At 42.7% G+C, this 18412-nt stretch overlaps 1 protein-coding gene across 2 annotated transcripts in view; it reads right to left on the bottom strand.

Annotated features, from left to right (window-relative positions):
• SYNE1 (spectrin repeat containing nuclear envelope protein 1) overlaps positions 1 to 18412 on the bottom strand; it is a 432020-nt gene that overhangs the window by 224804 nt on the left and 188804 nt on the right. For both annotated transcript variants that reach the window (XM_054697946.1, XM_054697947.1), the window contains 10 exons: positions 15508 to 15609; positions 14918 to 15121; positions 14589 to 14796; positions 13596 to 13708; positions 12038 to 12243; positions 10570 to 10725; positions 7095 to 7386; positions 5937 to 6109; positions 2898 to 3207; positions 1342 to 1506 (listed from right to left, as the gene is read on the bottom strand). In XM_054697946.1, the coding sequence (XP_054553921.1) occupies positions 1342 to 1506; positions 2898 to 3207; positions 5937 to 6109; positions 7095 to 7386; positions 10570 to 10725; positions 12038 to 12243; positions 13596 to 13708; positions 14589 to 14796; positions 14918 to 15121; positions 15508 to 15609 (1929 nt within the window). The remainder of the gene's footprint in view (positions 1 to 1341; positions 1507 to 2897; positions 3208 to 5936; positions 6110 to 7094; positions 7387 to 10569; positions 10726 to 12037; positions 12244 to 13595; positions 13709 to 14588; positions 14797 to 14917; positions 15122 to 15507; positions 15610 to 18412) is intronic.

The raw sequence follows: 18412 nt of genomic DNA, 5'->3' as shown, positions 1-18412 counted from the left end.
ATCAGTAGGAGCAGGAGCAGCACTGGGTCTGCCTCCAGGGTCTAACCTCTAACAGCAAAGTGAGCTTCACTACACCTGGCAGAGTGTTTTATGGCGTCAGCTTGTGAGCCATTCCTTACCATGCTGCAAGCTCCTTGAGGGATGTACAAGCCTGGGTGAATCAATACATGGATGAATAAATGAAAATAATACTGAAAAGTGTATCAAAAGAGGCATTTTAAAGAATCGCAAAGAAAACAAGAAGTTAAAAAGTAGTTTCATGGGATTATCTCATTTAAACCCTATGTGGTCATGGTAGGAATGAAGTAAGATAATACATTGTAGACACTTAGAAATAAATCTTCTATATAGTCATTATTGTTATTGTCAATTATTTTTTAAGAGCTTTCTGTTCTGATCTCCTTAAAACACTACTTCATCATTGCTTAGGAATTTTATTAAAATCTATTATTTTCCAGGGTCCTCCCCTGGTGGCACAGGGGGTTGAGCGCCACGCTGTGAAGCTGTCCGCAGCTTCTGTAACGTGGGTTCGATCCCAGCCTGCCAGCGAGGGTCCCACATGACACGCAGACCTCTCCTGCCTCGCCTGCTACTCCCCTCAGCAGTGTATTTCGTCAGTCTGCCTGTGCTGTTCCCCGCTCTGTCTCTGGTGAATCCTCTCACCCTCCCATGCCTCTGGCCTATACCCTGGTTCTTGTATAAATAAATAAATAAATCTTAAAAATATATATTTTAAAAAATCTATTATTTTCCAATGGGGGGGGGGTTGGAAATGATTGCAATTGAATATTTAATCAACTACTAGTTAATTTCTATTTTTCAACTGCCCTTACAAGGAGTAAGTCAGATGGTAATTTTAATTGTACTTTAAAGTATCGTCTTCTATTTTGTTGTTGCATGTTGACCAGGAAACCAGAACAAAACATCTAGAATGACATTTCCAAGTTAATGTTAAAATACCATCAATTAAGTCACTTTGTAAACTTTTCTTCCATTGTACTAAAATACAGTATCTAGTTCTGTCAGCCCACCAAGATGGTGTTTATTTTGTAATTCCTACACTGTAGGCATACTATAGGCACTAAAGTCTACACCATAATATTCCATTTTGTTTACAACTATAAAGTATTTTGAATTCCCTTTATTATCTTGCTTATATTTAGAATTCTTGAAGTAATAAACACTAACAAATAGAACAAATAGGTAATAAACACTAACAAATAGAAAACAGAAAGAAAACATTATAAATCACAGAATGACATCCATAGAATGTTCAACACTGTCAAGTTGTAGTCAAAAGCCATAGAAACAAGAAGGTTATATATCTGTCTCTTTTCTGACCTGAATTTTAGACAACTTTTTCTGGGTGCCTGATGAATCGCCGGACACATCCGACCATCGGTGAAGTTCTTCCTTGGCTGAATGGAGCCAATCTGTAAACTCCTGGACTGCGTCTAAGTACATCAGATGGTCTTTCACGATCTCTTCCACTTTCCTCATTTTCTCCTAGTAAACCAAGACAAGACTAATTTACAGTAGCTGTTTTGGGGAATATGAAATTAGATGCCAAATCCGAGAAGGGTCTCATTAATAGTCACAAAAGAATTCATTCTTGGGCCTCCCTGGTGGCGCAAGGGGTTAAGTCTCAGCACTAGAGGCTGTCCTCAGCCACTGCAGCACGAGTTTGATCCCCAGCCAGGGAGCTGACCCACATGGAGGAGCAGATCTTTTCTGTCTCCCCGCTGCTCTCCTCAGCAGTATATTTCAGTCAATCTGCCTGTTCTGTTCCCCACTCTGTCTCTAGTGAATCCTCTCACCCCCCGCACCTCTGGCCTGCACCCCAGTTCTTGTATGCATTAATAAATAAATCTTTTAAAAAAGAATTCATTCTCATTTTTTAATTATCTCTATATTTCATAAAGTGAAAAGACCAAATATTAATTAGGCTGAAAGACTGAAAAAGCAAGCATTGTTCCTGCAAGCTTAATTTTGTCCAGTTTATCATAAAAATCTATGCTTAATGAGTGTGGCATAACATACCTCGCTAATAATTCACTTATTAATGATTATGATAATAACTATTCTTATCATTCAAGCAATTATTGGTGTTGCCTTTGTGTACAGCATTCTGCTCAGCACTCTAAGTGCATTTGTTCATTTAAACTTCACAAGTCTGCAATATAGAAATTGTTATTATCACCATCTTATAGGAAAGAACACCAGCACACCCAAAGTCACATATCCAAAAAAGTCAGAATTTAAGTTTAGGTTTTACTGGGCTCTAGAGTCATACTTCTCAATCACTACCAAAATAAGGAGATAAATTAATTCATATGTTAATAATTGACAAGAATTCCAAAAAGAAAAATCAAAACAAAACAAAACAAGACAACTCTCCCTAATTTTCTTTGTCAGTGTCTCAAGTATACAAAAGAAAACTCATGGATGAAAATAAAGATTCAGATGGAAAGCTGGGAAAAAAAAATCTTGAAGGAACCTATGTCTTAGATATTAGGTAAAGGCAGTTTTCACTAATGAGGAATGAACACAATACTTTGTACATGATTGAAATCTGGGGGGGCAAATAGACCTGTAGTTTCTATAGCAATTTGAAAACAACTTCAATCATAGACATTTGAAACTCAGAAAATAGTCTGAAGAAATGGGCCGACTAATGACCTTACTGGAGAGAGATGGAAAACAAGGAACAGAAAACAATCCTAACTCTGTAGAAAGAAGAAACCTCATGGGCATCCCTTGGTGAGACATGATCTTTATGTAGTGTTCACTCACCAAATGTACAAATAATTTTTAAAAGCCAGTGCCCCAATCATTCTACCCGCTTGCATTTTTTACCTGCGAATGCAAGTTTTTTCTTCCATAAAATAAGCACTGACCTTGGCCACAGTCATTATATCATTAAACTGTGATTTCAGTTCCTCTTGAGCTGTTTCTTTGAAGGACTCGTCCTCAGTCTTCTGGTAGAGCTCCCTGGACTTTGCGGTGAGCCGCTGCAGGCCTCCAGCATGGTCCTCTGCCTCAGATATGATGGACTGAAAGTGGTCCAGGAGGGAGAATTTCTCTTTCAGACCTGGTTGCAGTTGCAAGGGATGCTCTACTTTTTGTTCCACTGATTCCATCCACTGTTCCAACTGGTTTTTCCACTCTAGATAGTCATTCCATTCACTAACCACAGACTCTAAAGTGCTAGAATTAAGTCACAGGTTAGAAAAATCGGTTATCTTGCCATCCCTCCTGAAAACTAATCACAAGGGCATTGCATTCATGCAAGCTGTTTTACTGAATGCTGCTGTAGGTGATGAAAATGCTGCTTTTATGTGTGGGAGAAGCATTGCTTCTGTGACACTCAATCATTTTGCCCATACAAAAACGAATCTGTTTTGAATACTGAAGCTGGGTGTTTTAGCTATATACACATCTGAAGATTTGTCTTCCAAATGCTAGCTGTCCTGAATGAACAAATTTAAGTCTTACATTAAAAATCACTGTTGGGGGCCGCCCTGGTGGCACAGGGGTTAAGGACACAGCAATATTAAGCTATCGCCACCCACTGCAGCATGAGTTTGATCCCTGGCCAGGGAGCTAACCCACATAGTGCAGCAAACCTCTCCTGTCTCCCTGCTGCTCCCCTCAGCAGTGTATTTCACTAGATCTGCAGGTTCTGCTCCCCATTCTGTCTCTGGTGAATCCTCTAATCCCCAATTCCTCTGGCCTATACCCCAGTTCTTGTATGCACAAATAAATCTTTTTTTTTTTTTTTTTTAATAGAGGCATGTTTTATTTATTTATTTATTTGTTTGTTTGTTTTGTTTATACATGCACTGGGTACAGTCAGAAGCGCGGGAGGGTGAGAGAATTCACCAGAGCCAGAGCGGGGAGCAGAGCAGGCAGAAGGACCGAAGTACACTGCTGAGGGGAGCAGCGGGCGGCAGGAGAGGTCTGCGCGCCATGTGGGACCCTCCTCCAGTGGCCGGGGAGCAGCCGGGGACCGAACCGGCGCCACAGAGGCCGCGAGCAGCCTCGCAACCCAGCGCTCAACCGCTGCGCCACCGTGGAGGCCCACAAATAAATCTTTAAAAAAATAAAAATCACAGCTGGGGCATCAAATACATTTTACTATGTATCAACTCTTCATTTTCTTGGGTCGGTTTATTTTATTACAGTCAGATTATTTTTGAGCACCATATTCTTCCTAGATAAATAATAATTGGATTATTTTTCACTTAGCTAAATATATATATGCATATATATGTATCTCCACACACACATATGTAATATGTGATTATATATAAAATATATATACTATGTATATAATATATATACAATATTGATTGTGTAAAGGAATGAAGGTCAGTGTATGCATAATATAAAAACATATACTATATAAATATATAAAATAAATATGATGATATAAAAAATATAGTCATAAACATAGTAGTCAAACAAAAGAAATAAGAGCTCTCCAGACTGGCATTTTAAAATTTTAAATTATCCAGCTTTCTAAACTATTCTAAGCTCACCTTCTAGTCTCCCTTGCATACAATCCTGTGAGCCTAGAGTTACATCTGTGGAAAAAATACTTCCAGCATTTACACAAATTGTTTCTTTTCCATGAAGAAGAATCTCATCATACCTGCCTTAAAGTCTTATCCTTTGTCAAAGAATTTTCTAGAAAATCCAAATCACTCTCACTCTGCATTATTCTACAGCCCCACGTTGTCTTGCTAACACAACCAAGGTTGAGTTTTACTTGGAATGTGTCCTGCCCCAGCCTCTGAGCACAGAGGACGAAAGCTACTTTGTTTTGTTTCATTATTTTAACACAATTTGAACACTGCTAGTGCTCAACATTTGATTGTTAAATTTAATTTCTTGCTGGAAGAGGAGCGTCAAGGATCTGACTCTGCTTGGATTTAACATTTTATTGTAACATCCAAAAGAAATTCACCTATACTCCTACTCCCTCGTGCAAAACCAGCCTCTTGCCCACCGCGTGGTGCCCCGGCGCCAGTTCTATGCTGGAATTGGGATGCACCACCTGTGCCAGTTCGGTTGTGATCATGGCTCCTTGTTCAAATGATGATGGTTTTTTGTATTTTGTGATGAACTTTAATCTTTGATTCATCTATTTATTTTGACCACAGTGGGCCCCCACTTCAGAATATGGCTCCTGAGGTGTGTTTTAGTATAATTCTGACAGAAGGTCATCTGTCTGAAAACCAGACAAACCCTGAGAAGAGAGAGGAGGGTAAAACCTCAACAGCAAGGGAACACCTGGAGTGACAAGATCTTTACTTTCTCATCAGTGTCTGGTGAGGTCTCAACAGGGGCTCTGTGGCCATTCTGGGGCGGCTATGAGAACATGCCCCACAGGGCAGGATGTCAGTCTACTAGCCTGAGGGGTGCTCCACCCCGGGACAGTCAAATCCTCCCCACGCGTTTCTATAACCCCAATGTGGGCCAATTCACTTCAGGTTGAGAAAAAGGTTTATACTTAAGCTCAACAGCTTTCAATAATTTTGATTTCCCTTATGTGCCTTTAAAAAGGTAAATTATTGAAGTCACTCAAAGTCATCTATCCTTGTTTTGATGAAGTGAAAGGAGGTAATTTACTAAGCCCATGATGTATGATTGCATGAAGGATTCCATGAAAGACAGTATGGAATATGAGAGAAAAGGTGGAGAAAGAGGAACATGAGGAAGAGACAGACAGAGAGAGAGAGAGAGCAAGTTCAAGAAAACAAACCCAGTCTTTGCCCTTACAGAAAACACATTCTAGGCAAAGACAGGCATGCATGAGACTAACTGAAAGAAAACACTTGGTAGCTCTACCACAGGATACCCTTACAAACACCATCATTTTAACAAACCACTGGATTTTATGTAGGCAAATAAACAGCAAAAACGAACTCTACCTCTGAGCACGGAGGGAGGAGCTCATGATATTAGCCCACACATCTTTCAGGGTCTGAAGCTGAGTCTGAATCACCTTCTGACCTTCTTTGTTGCTGCTTTTCAAGGCCTGTTCCCCTTTGCCGATGGCCATATTCAACTTTACTTCTCCTTCCCCTTTCATTAGGAGAATGTCCTAGGAAGGAAGAGTGAGCCCTTGTCAGGAACACAAATCCTTCCAGTATTTTCTTAAAATGGAGTGTTTCCCATGAAAATCAAAATAGGGTATATTTTACTTGAAAATGAAATCACGATGACAACACTTACACCTTCTATTGTGATATAGCAGCTACCTAAATATTAGATATCAGGAAACCCAGAATCAAAGATTAATCTCCATTTCAATTCTTGGAAAAATGGGGGCAACTACTTGAGCAATGATGACTTTATTGAATTTTGTTTCAGAATAAAGAGAATTTTTTAAAAATTTTATATCATTGTTCATTTTTAAACAATATTTGTTTCCCCCACCCCCTCAGGTGTAGGCCCCATAGAGTTTCCTTCACCAATGCCCCCGTGCACCATCACTTCAGTCCCCTGTGCAACTCCCTCCCTCCCTCTGATGCCTCTCCCTCTTCCTCCCCTGCAGGATGTCTCTGATTTATAATTGTAAAGAGAAATTATTTTAGAAATGAAGACACGCTTGTCAACACGCAACCATAACCACTCTTCATCGTTGGCTAATTCCTTTGTTTTGAGGTGAGCATCGCTGCCTAAAGTGGGGGCAGTTGATGTTTGTGCCTTCAACACACCCATTTGTCTCAACCCCAGTCCCTCTAGACATGCTGTACTACAGGCAACAAACTACAGGTAGGCTATTCCCTGGGCTGTGAACCCTTAGAGAACAAGGACTCAGTTCTACCCTTGCATTTGCAGCAACCTGCATAGAGGAAAAGAGGTATTCTAGAACACCTGTGGAATATCTACTAGATGAAACTAAAGATTATTTAATGCTGTTAAAACAAAGTATTCCCTTAGAAAGGGGAATAAGACCCTCCATATCCTTTTTACCATATTTCTCCATTTTGCCCACATAATCCTCTGGGAGGCTCGAGAATGATTAGGACAAAGTCCCACATGTGAGCTCAGGAGCTCCCGGTGCCCAGCTGGCACCCCCGTACCTGCACTTGGAGCAGTCGCTTCTCCAGGGCGTCTCTGCTGCCCACGATGCTCTCGGCACAGGCCAGTCTGTCCTGAACGTCCTTTACCCAGGACCACATGCTCTGTAGCGCGTCCTCCAGGGCTTCGTGCTCCTGCAGGGCGACCTGGCAGCCCCGGAGCTTCTCCTTGGTCATCCTGAGCAGGTTCTGGTAGTGAGTGAGCAGCTGGGAGCACAGGCGTCCCTCTTGCCCAGCTCCGTGGCCTTCCTCACTGAGAAGCTGCCCTCGCTGGGAAAGTTTATCAAGAGACTCTCTAAAGAAAACAGAAAGGACATTTTTTTAATTCCGACATTCTGGTGTGCAGGGGAGTGACCAGTGAGTGTTGACGCAGGAGCCCTGGGCAGGCCAGCCCACAGCAGACAGGCACACAGGGGCAGGAAGGCTTGCCGTGAGGAGCCCCAGGCCCACGGGCCACCTACACTGCCTTTTGGTTTCTCTGAATGTCGTCGACAGATGCTGGGGTTTATAATTCCATCGATGTTGTGCCAAGATCCAAACCTGCTGGCTGACTCGCCGTCCACGCCAGCCAGCAGCCCTGGCCTGCCTTTCCAGACTCCTCACTAACATCTCTCCAGTCCCATTTAGTGCTCTCACCACAGGCAGCTCCAGGAAATTCCCCCCACACTCTGCTCTTTTGTGGTGAGTGGAGATTCCTCGGCTGTGCTCTGCTTCTTGTGTTGGCCCTGCAAATCCCACTAGAGCCCCAGAGCCCCAGGAACGCGGGTGACTGTGGCGACGGAGGGTGTAGTCTCCTCTCCTGTGTGTCCCGTGCCCGTCTTGCTGTTACCTCATACTTCCTGTGTGACTCAGTCCTCAAGGCCTTCCCCTTCTGGAATCTGGGGTTTTTACATTCATCTCTTAGCACCATGTCTGGGGCAGGCAGAGTATAAAACCCAAACCAAAAAATACAGTGTCCTTCCCAAGGCCACTTTATGGCTCTCCTTATTGTAACTTGGGTACTTGGTTGCTCTCAGTTTTGAGGAGTGTGAATTACCTCAAAGGCGGGCTTCGTCCTGGTTGGTAGAGTCCTGAATTCTGACCGGCACTTCTAGGAGGAAATGCTGGATACCAGAAAGGCAGGGAGTGCGTTGCTCTCCAAGCACAAATGGCTGAGAGCGCAGGAGGAAGAGTCTCAATCTCTCTGTTTCTGCTCTGAGCATCTACAGTGTGAACCCTAAGCCAGGACCCTAAGCCCTCCTGGAGATGTTATACAATATTCTGTCTGCTCTAAAATATATTTCTTATACCTGTAACCTGTCTTGTGAGACAATTGGGCATAGCTTAAGCAATGAGGTAGACATCACTTACGACAGTACGAAGGAATGGCTTCATGGATGTTAAATTTTAAGTGAGTCTCACATCTGGATATGTTTAAAAAATTTTCCAGTATCTGAAGTACTGGAAATACCTTGAGGAAAAAGTGCAGCACACTGGAGGGAGGCCGAGCAGTGAGGGACGCCAGGAGACCCAGCTGAGGCCCAGCCTGCCTGAGACCGTCCAGAGAAGCAGCCAGTTAGAGCAAACACACGGAGGGTCTCTCTGCAGCTCGTCCTGGATCATCAGAGCCCCAAGGGTCAAGAATGGCTGCAAGGGTTAATGTCAAAAAGCTGCCATTATGAGAAACACAACGAGGAGTCAAGAAAAATAGAAATTTGGGGTGAAGCTTTATTTAGAGCATTTCTCCACCGCAGCGCTAGTGTCATGATGGATGGCAAGACACAAAGGAAGGTCAAGAGGGATCTGTGGAGAAGAAACGAGGGCCCAGAACAATTAAAGTCACTTAAAAAGTTTGGGCGGAGGATGGAAGTAGGTCTGGACAAGAATTAAGATTTCAAAAGCACACACAGCTCTCCTGCCCACCTGTAACTATGCAGATGCCTCTGTTTTTCTTTCTCCTTTTCCTAATAAAACTGTCCTATTTAAATGTAAAAAAAAAAAAATTTCAAAAGCAAAGTAAGTTATATCGCTAGAATGATGTTATTCACTTGGTGAATATTTTCTATTTTTTGGACTAGACTAGACAATGGGAGTATAAAGATAACAGAGACCCCGAAGTCCCTGATCTTGAGAGACTTTTGGGGTGTATAAAAACAATAAAGACTTTGGCCCAAGAGAAGGACTCACAGAAATGAGACCAAGGATTACAGGAAATTTTCTAATGAAAATTTGCAGCCAGCCTGCAGGCAGCCTGCCGGTGTGTTCATTTTCATGTTTGCTGGTGTATTTATTTTCATGTTTGCTTCCCAAGACCAGGAACACTGAGCATGTTCAACTAAGAGGCCTCAGCCGAAATAGGGGAAGAGTCAGGTCTGAATTCACCAAGTTTCACTGAATTGGTCTATCATGCAGGCTGGGCGTCTCCTCTGGGGCTTCCCAGGTGATCTCTGCTCTTAAAGAGAATAGTTACAGTTATGGGGCCTCCCTAGGGGCACAAGGGGTTAAGCGTCAGCACTATGAAGCTATCTGCAGCCACTGAAGCATGAGTTCCATCCCTGGCCAGGGAGCTGACCCACATAACACAGCAGACCTCTCCTATCTCCCCACAGCTCCCCTCAGCAGTGTATTTCAGTCAATCTGCCTGTTCTACTCCCCACATCTCTGGCCTGTACCCCAGCTCTTGTATGCATAAATAATTAATTTTTTTTTTTTTAAGAGAATAGTTACAGCTCTGGGCTGAGCTGCAGTTCCCTGAGGGGATGTGTTCTAACTTCCAGTGCAAGAGTTACAATGAAGAAGCTGAAAATGCCAGGGTGGGGCAGGAATTTAGGAAGCTCTGAGGATGATGAAGCTCTGAGAGTAGAGAAAGTGACCTGAGAAATGAGCAGAAAACTCCGCTCAGTCAGGAAGCAAAAGACAAATGTTGCAGCAGAAAAGAGGAACTTCAGTGCAGTCAGGCTGGGTGGCCAGAACTTTTGCTTGAAGATGCGTATGAGGAGGATGAGTTGGGCTGCAAATGGAACAGAGATGAAATGAGGGAAGAATATGTGGAAATCCGGGTCCACAGCATAATTTTGGAAGTGAAAAGTTATCTTTATAGTCACTATGCACTTGCAGTATTCTATTCCTGTCAGCTTCGGGTTATCCTTGTAGGTCTTCTAATGACCTCTGAGGAAAGTTCAGTGTTAAAAACATGATTCAAAGACTAAAAAGAAGTCAAGAAACAAAGGCAATGAGTGACCTGCCCAATTCGTTGAGCAAATAGAAGTGACACTGGGATGCAGACGAGCTCCTTGCTCCATCCCATGCTCTCTTAGAAATTCCACACGCCATGGAGAGGCCTTGCTGTCACTTGTGTTATGGACTTTCAGACAGGTACATGCGCGCAACCACCACCAACCATGCACGGCCCACCTCCACCCACCAAACCAACCAACCAACTGACCCGCTGACAGAAGCATGGTGGTAGGGAAAGGCCCCGCCCCTGCCTGCAGCATACCTTGCGGCCAGGAGCTCTCCCAGGAACATTTCCACTTTGTGGACTTCATTTTTCTTCTCAGGAATGTGCTGTTTACTCTCTCCTAAGTTTTCTGTAGTTAACCTTTCACCCATTTCATGGATCCATAAGTTCAGCTTTCTGTGCTGATCCTCAAAGCTAAAGAACAGAAAGCACCTCAGTGAAATCCTTACGTGCTCATATTACATTTTATCATCTCAGGTCACGATGACAGCGGTGATGAAGGTCAAATAAGGTTAAACGAAAAAGAAAATCATAAGCTCATCAGTTGTCACTTATTTTGCTAGCAGAGCAGCGGCCTTCCGTGTAGACTGTGCCCTCTGAAGTAGAACAGCCCTGAGCTTTGCCTAAACTCCTGGGCAAAGGTGGGGCTCCCTGCGAACCATCAGCCTGACCCTAGCTGCCTACACTCACCACCCAGTTTTTCTCTTCCAGATGTCGGTCCATCCTGGTCATCAGGGATCATCAACCCTTGCCTGGATAAGGGCGGCTACTCCTTTCTAGGGAATTTGCCTCCTTCTCACACTTAGGACACCAGGGGTTCTTGAAACTGCCAGGCAGGGACTATGCCCCTTCCTCAGCCTAAAGCAACTATGAAGAGTTTGACCTAGGCCCTCAATAACCCACCAAAGATTTGGTCTCCAGACCCTTCAGGGGTTAAAGTTACACATTTAGGGAAAGGAGATTAATGCCTATAGAAAATTAAACAGCCAACTATATCCGGCACCCCAGAAAACGCTAGCCAGAGCTGATAAAACGCTGACGGGAGAAAGGCAGCCCCCACCCCAACTTATAGGCAGACTGATAAAGCTGAACGAGTTCAAGAAGCACCCAGAAGGGGGGAACTCCTTGAAATTGTCAGTGTCTGGACAATAAGGCAATTCCCCTAAACAGGACCAGCAATACCCCGAAATAATCCCAAATGCTCTCTCCTCCCAAGGGAAGGGTGGGGCTGGTTGACACCATGGTAACTCAGCACAAAGGCTCCTCCCTGCCCTGCCCTGCTGCTGGGCTCAGAAACTGCTGCCTGGATCAATAAGCCAACACACTGGAATGCTGGCACAGTGCACCCCAAGATAGGATGGAGTGAAGAGTTCCTGCATCCCATTTTGTGGGCAGGCCCCACAAATCCCTCAGAGTTATTCTTACCCAGGACTCTGCCAGCCCAGACCTCTTTCTGGGCATAATTTCCTTCTATATTTAAATAAACTGTTTTGCTTCTGCTACAGATGTAGCTGTGAATTCTCACATCATAGTCAAGGACCAATGAAACCCAAAATTAAAGAACCCCAAAACCCAACAAAAGTATGAACCTGTACTTAAGGTCAAAACTTGTCATTTAAACTCACAACTTCAAATGTTATTTATTAACTTGCAGTGGCACTTTTCCTTAAGTCTTTAAAGACATACTCAGTGTATGATGAAATCGACACTTATTAAAACCACCTACCTCCCGAGTTCTAGGGCACAGTCCTGAAGCGCCTGTTTGTCTTTAAGGCATTGTTTCAGAAATGCTTGAAATTCTTCATTAGCCTTTGTAATTTGTTCCTGGATGCTATTGACAATTTGCTTAGACAAATGTGCATACAAAGTCTGTCCTTCTTGAGTCACAGCATCGAGTTTGCTCTGCCCCTCGCTGACTGAGTCCAGAATATTCTGTTTGTGAAAATAAAGGTCACATAAAATATTTGCTATTATTCATAGACCCTGGTGCACGGAAGCATTAATTACAATTCTGAGTTGAGATAGTATAACAATAGAAGAAAAACAAATCCCTCCCAAAAGAAAGTCTTTATCAAGACTGGAATGAGAATGGTGTAGATCATTGGATATAATCAAGGCTCAAAAGCAAGATGGTGCCAGGAGATCACTGGAACCAGCAAGAACAAATTGGGAGCAAAGCTGAGCTAGAAACGGGGGATTTTTCATCAAGGTCTTGTTTCCAGTCTCCTTGCATTTGCACCGTCCAACCTGGTTCAGGTTCCAACCCGTTATAGAGCTAGTCTGGCACCTTCTGATTTGTTGCTATCCACCCTATACACTGTCCTGTTCTCAGACTCCTGCTATTTTCTGTATGCCCCTCTCCCCTAGGAGAGCACACGCACAGGCCTGGTTTTAACAGAACCAAAGAACCCCAAGCCTCCTGGGCTAGCCCCACCTCTCCCCTATACTCCAGGGTAGAATTAGTAATTGTCCCTTGGACTTTTTTTTTGTGGAATTCCACCGCATCTCAGGCTTAAAAAGAAGCAATTCCACATCTGAATTCACCGTGCCTGCTGCAAAACCAGCTCCCTTTATTATTGAGATCTTCCTCCCCTGGTTTCTAGTGAGTTACCTACATAGTGGTCATCACCCATCAGGCCACAAGACCCTCATTTTCCTCATTAAATTTTTAAAATTACTTGTACAGTTGTTAATACAGAGCTTTGTTCAGATTAGCCATCTGAAAAACTTGGCCAAATGTCAATTGGAACCTAATCTGTCGATCCTTGCTTTATTTAAATTGTATTAGCTAGTCAATCATTTTTAAATTCTGTTCCATAATGGCTTTTTCTTTCTAGAATTCATACATTTTCATAGTCAGTAAAACTATAAAAGCTGTAATTTCTTGTTTTAATTTGACTATACCCTCACTCCAGATTTAGATCATAAGTTTTAAAAAACACAAGCCATGCTCTTCTTTTTAAATGCCCATTCATAATAGTGATACAAAATAGGTACAGTTGTTTATACCTTTACTGTTATAAAAATGAAAACTGTTTTTAGCTTTGAATGAATTATAAAGAATGGTCAATAAGCTAAGAGAGTGATATCTAGAAATTCTGTAATTTGAACTTATTTTCAACTTACTTTTCATATTATCTCATTAGGGCTCAAGAAATGTAATTCTATCAGGGAAGAGGGAAAAGAATGAAGTGAAATAGAATTCGAGAAAAGTGATGATTTAGGTTTGACCTGAAGGCACTTGAGTGCAGTTTGGAGAAGAGAAAGTACTGCCAGCTTCATACCTGAAGGTCCTGGAGCTTTGCTTCTAGAACTTTGCTGTCACCGGTTCTATCTGATGAAGCTTTTGCTGCTGTCTTTATTCTAGAAAACCATTCCTGGAATTCCTGCATAGATTCTTTTGAAAGGAATGAAAATGAGAAGTAAATACTAAACATTGAATGAGCTTCCAGACTTACCAAATAAATCAATTCTGACCCTCAGCACCTTGCCTTATAAAATATTCCAGAAAGAAAATGATAATAATAACGTTATAGAAAAACATACAGCTTGATTTATATCTATGACTGTTTCTGCAGAATTGAAAACTTATCAAGAGGAAAGATAGAAAAAAAAGTCACACTCCTGGGAGGTCTGATTTCCCCAGGATGTTTCTTCCTTTTGGTAAAGAAAGAGAGTTAATGGACTGACTATGTAAGAGTGACAAGGCAGAAATGCCCTTGGGGGATTAAGCTATTTTTAGGACAAAGGGAGGAGCCTCTCCTCTTCCCACCAGACTGACTTAGAGAACCTCTGTGCATCCACAGTCTCCCAGAGCACAATCCTGTGGGCAGCCAGATGGAAACACACAGCTGGCATGTCCCCAGACAGAGGGTTGTGCTGTCTCATGGTGTTGCCCAACACCCAGGTTTATTAGGTCACTTCATCGGGACAGTGGAAGCAATTTTCCACACAGGTAAGCTATAGGTAGAAAGTCCAGATGAAATTCAGAATCATTAAAATGGTGGACTCCTACTTTCTGCACAGTGAGCTGGCGGGGTTGGGGGGTGAAAGGGGAAGAATTCTGCTTAGGCCAAGAGCCCCCAGCACAGCTGTTGTATTCTATACTGGAGAACATAGGCGAGAACATTGCATTCTGTTGCTCAACAGTCACACTGAGAATGAGCTTAGAATAATATCCTTCTGGAAATCTTTCTCAACCTACTGGCAGTTTCTAGACAGCAGTGGGTGTGGATTCTCTCTGCGAAAACTCCTCCTGCTTCGGTTGCAGAGCTCACCGTGAAAGTGCTTCTCCAGGGCCTCCTGCAGGCCGGCCTGCGTCCTGGTGCAGCTCTGGCTCACCGCCTCATGCTTCTTGATCAGCCCCGTCATGGCGCGGCCCAGCGCCTCCAGCTCCAGCGAGTGGTACCGACGGCACAAGCTGTTGAGATTTTCTTGGGTGGAGCTGATGCTGCTGTGCTGACTCTGGAGCTCCTTTTGTGTTTCCTGTAGAATGAAAGGATAGGAACGTGGGGACACGTGTTGCATTCAAGATAAAGAATCCTCGGGTCCACTGGGGCGCTCTGTTTTAAAATCTGAAAGATTATTTAGTTATTTTATCACCTACCTTGACTTTTTTCAACCCTTCACAAGTCTCTGTTTGGGCGCAATTCACCAGCGAGTCTTCCAGTTTTGTCAGCCAGGTGGTGACGTCGTGAATGAACTTCTCCACTTGTGTGCTCTGAGCAGTGAAATCTCTCAAGGTCCCTTTTGCCTCTTCAGTAATTTCCTTGGCATGCTCCAGCTTCTGCTTTAAGTCTGCTTCTATAAACTAAACGTAAGAGCGGGGTTTCGTTCAAGGCCAGGAAGACCAGGAGGTCACCACGCTCACTCAGGAGGCCCCTTCATGGGTAGCTTGACTGTGAAAACACTCGAGACAAGCCACGGATGCGATTCAACTTCTAAGAAGGAAAATTACCGAGGACCAGTTGCCAAACATTTTCAGTGAGGGGAAAATGGAAAAAGTAAGGATCGCAATGAACACTGGACAGTCAAGTGGCCATCTTTTACCTACGCTTCAGGGGAACCAAGAGATCAAGTTCCAAATAGACTTAGGCTCGTAGGAATTACCCAGGAGGTGACTAAATTACCCAGGACTAAATTACTAAATTACCCAGGAGGTGACTATATATATATCAAATAATAGCAATTGCTTACCTGAAGGTCTGGTGGTGTTTCTGGATTCTTAGTTAATTCTTTAAGATCATTAACTTTAGAATGAAGTTCTTCCAATCTCAAAGCTTTGCTTTTAACTTCAGACTGCCAAAAAATTAAAAAAAAAAAAATGGAGGGGGTGTGGGTGGGTAAAAGCATTGCTAGGCCAAAGACATATTAGATACAGCACCTAAAAATTTTATTTCATTTCTAAATGAACTTTAAGCCGGGGTACAAAACAAATCCATTTCCCTTTCTGAGGGTTCTCATTATTTATAAATGTGGGGAAATGTCACCACTAACTTTCACTTGGAATATGAAAGAGTATTTGGAACCAAACTTTCTTTTCCACCTTATTTTACTGGAAAAAAAGTTCCTGGAAAAAATTAAGCACTGACCAAAGGTCCTGAGTCAGAGGGAATTTTCAACAGACTAACTGCCATTTAGCCGTTAAGTATCACTGGTTACTCTGGGACATTAAACTCTCAAGGAAGCATTTCAAAGCAAATCCACATCAGGAGTGCCTCATTACTGGAGACTGTGTAATACATAAGAAATATTTCAAATAAAAATTGAAAGGTCATTAAAATAGAAATCACGTGAATTAGGACACTGACATCTAACATTTGGTCTTTTTAAAAATTCACCAGCATTAACATAAAAAAGAGAAAGAACAGTCCAAGAATCTTTACTGAACAAATTAGATCTCTGTAAACTTCATTAATTATTTTGGGCCCCAAAGAAACATTCCATAAACACATTCGTTTCAATTTAAATACATTATTTGGTACTTTGTGGACAGTAATTCCTTCAATCCAGGAAGCAATTTACTAGCCCAGTGATGTGTGATGTGCTAAATATCAGGCCCACTGGCCTTCTCTGGAGCAGACTGGGCAAGGAAGGACTCACATGACACACCTATCCTTCATTTCCTGTACCTTGGCAGCCAGATACAGTTAGTCTGAACCAGATTCACTGATCTTTTTTAAAGATTCATTTTATGCATAGAAGAGTGGCGGTATAAGCCAAAGGTGGGGGGGGCGGGGGAAGGGTGAGAGGATTCACCAGAGACAGAGTGGGGAGCAGAACAGACATACTGGCTGAAATACACTGCTGAGGGGAGCAGTGGGTGAGATGGGAGAGGTCTGCTGCACCATGTGGGTCACCTCCCTGGCTGGGGATCGAACTTGTGCTGCAGTGGCTGCCAATAGCTTCACAGTGCTGAGACTTAAACCCTTGCACCACCTGGGAGGCCCCATGGATTCACTGATCTTTTTAACTGGTGGAGTACACGGTCCATCAATCACATAAAAACTCATCTCCATGAGTGGCTGAACCTGGTCAGACTGAACGTGGAGGTCAGAGGTAGGGATATGGTGTATACTGTTTTACCAACTGGATTTCCAAGAAAAAAACCTGACGGCAATATTTACCCCCACTCCAGGCTGCTGGATGTCTTTGCACACGAATTGTAGCAAATACACCCAGCACAGTACTCTACAATATCTCCAACACAGAGACACAATAGATGTCAGTAACTCAAGAGGCTGGATAAGAGTGACACTTAGGACAGCAATTAGGGATGGGATACGTTTTGATTATTCAATACCTTCACATTTAATATCATTCATCACAAATTTATTTACACTCTACTCTTTAATGATGGTTGCATTTAATACCACCTCACAAAATTCCTGCAAACTTAGTAATGATGTCTGCAACTGAAAAAAGCCCCATCCTCGCAACACCACTGTTTGAGGTATAGTGCTACTTTAACAACAATGGTAACAGCTAGAGACTGTAATATCCTTCTCCCAACTGTATTTTAGCTGACAATTTCCACCACTTCCGTTGGCATTTCAAAGTATATATTAGATTGCAAAATCTCTAGAATATTCTTTGGGTCAGAGATAGCTGGATAACTTAGGTAATACAGATCATTCACCTGCATATATTAGACTATATCATGTGCTCGGTCCTGTTCCAAATGTGTGCCAGGCACAGTGCTGGGCACCTGAGCATGTATGGTGAGCACAAGTGTGTTGATACTGTATTGTCCCTGCCCTTGCTTCATTTCTCCTCATGGCCCAACTACTACTTGACACTTCACACAGAACAGATATTTTGATGCAAACAGTATTAAATGCCATGAAAAAAAAAAGCCATTCTTTGTATATTTTACTATTATATTCTCAGTGTCTAATACAGCACCTGGCATGTTTTAAGTACTCATTGAGAATTTGGTAAGTGAAAGAAGATATGAATGCAAGAAGTTGGAATAAAAGTTTAAACTAAATTGAGGCCTAGAACTTTTAAAGGCCACTTTCTGTGACAACCAGTGACCTTCCAGTCTCCAATTTTCTTTCATTTCTGAAAAAGAAGTAGACGATCTGAGCCCCTAGTATAAGTGTTCAGCACATGGCAATACTCAGTCTACATTCTGTTTGAATACAGAAAAAAATACACTGAATGTTAATTATAACTTTACTAAATTATAAACATCTTCAATTGGCTTCAAATAAGAGGGTGCAACTTTTTCCACTCCATTCTCAGAGTGGAAAAAAGCATAGATTTTACGCATAAATAAAGAGCTCTAGGAAGTAATAAAAATAAAAAATATAGGGGCCTCCCTGGTGGTGCAAGGGTTAAGACGCAATCTATGAAGATATCCACAGCCACTGCAGCACGAGTTCGATTCCTGGCCAGCTGGGGAGGAACCCACATGGCACAGCAGACCTCTCCTGACTCGCCCGCTGCTCCCCTCAGCAGTGTATTTCAGTCAGTCTGCCTGTTCTGCTCCCCACTCTGTCTCTGGTGAATCCTCTCACACCACCCCCCCCACACCTCAGGCCTGTAACCCAGCTCTTATGTGCATAAATAAATCTTTAAAAAAATACAAAATATAAAA

This window comes from Talpa occidentalis, unplaced genomic scaffold (genome assembly GCF_014898055.3).
Source record: "Talpa occidentalis isolate TD23 unplaced genomic scaffold, MPIMG_talOcc4v2.1 talOcc4.2, whole genome shotgun sequence".
Classification (NCBI taxonomy): Eukaryota; Metazoa; Chordata; class Mammalia; order Eulipotyphla; family Talpidae; genus Talpa; species Talpa occidentalis.
The sequence above is the reverse complement of the archived record's forward strand: the minus strand, read 5'-3'. Positions and strand labels throughout refer to the sequence as shown.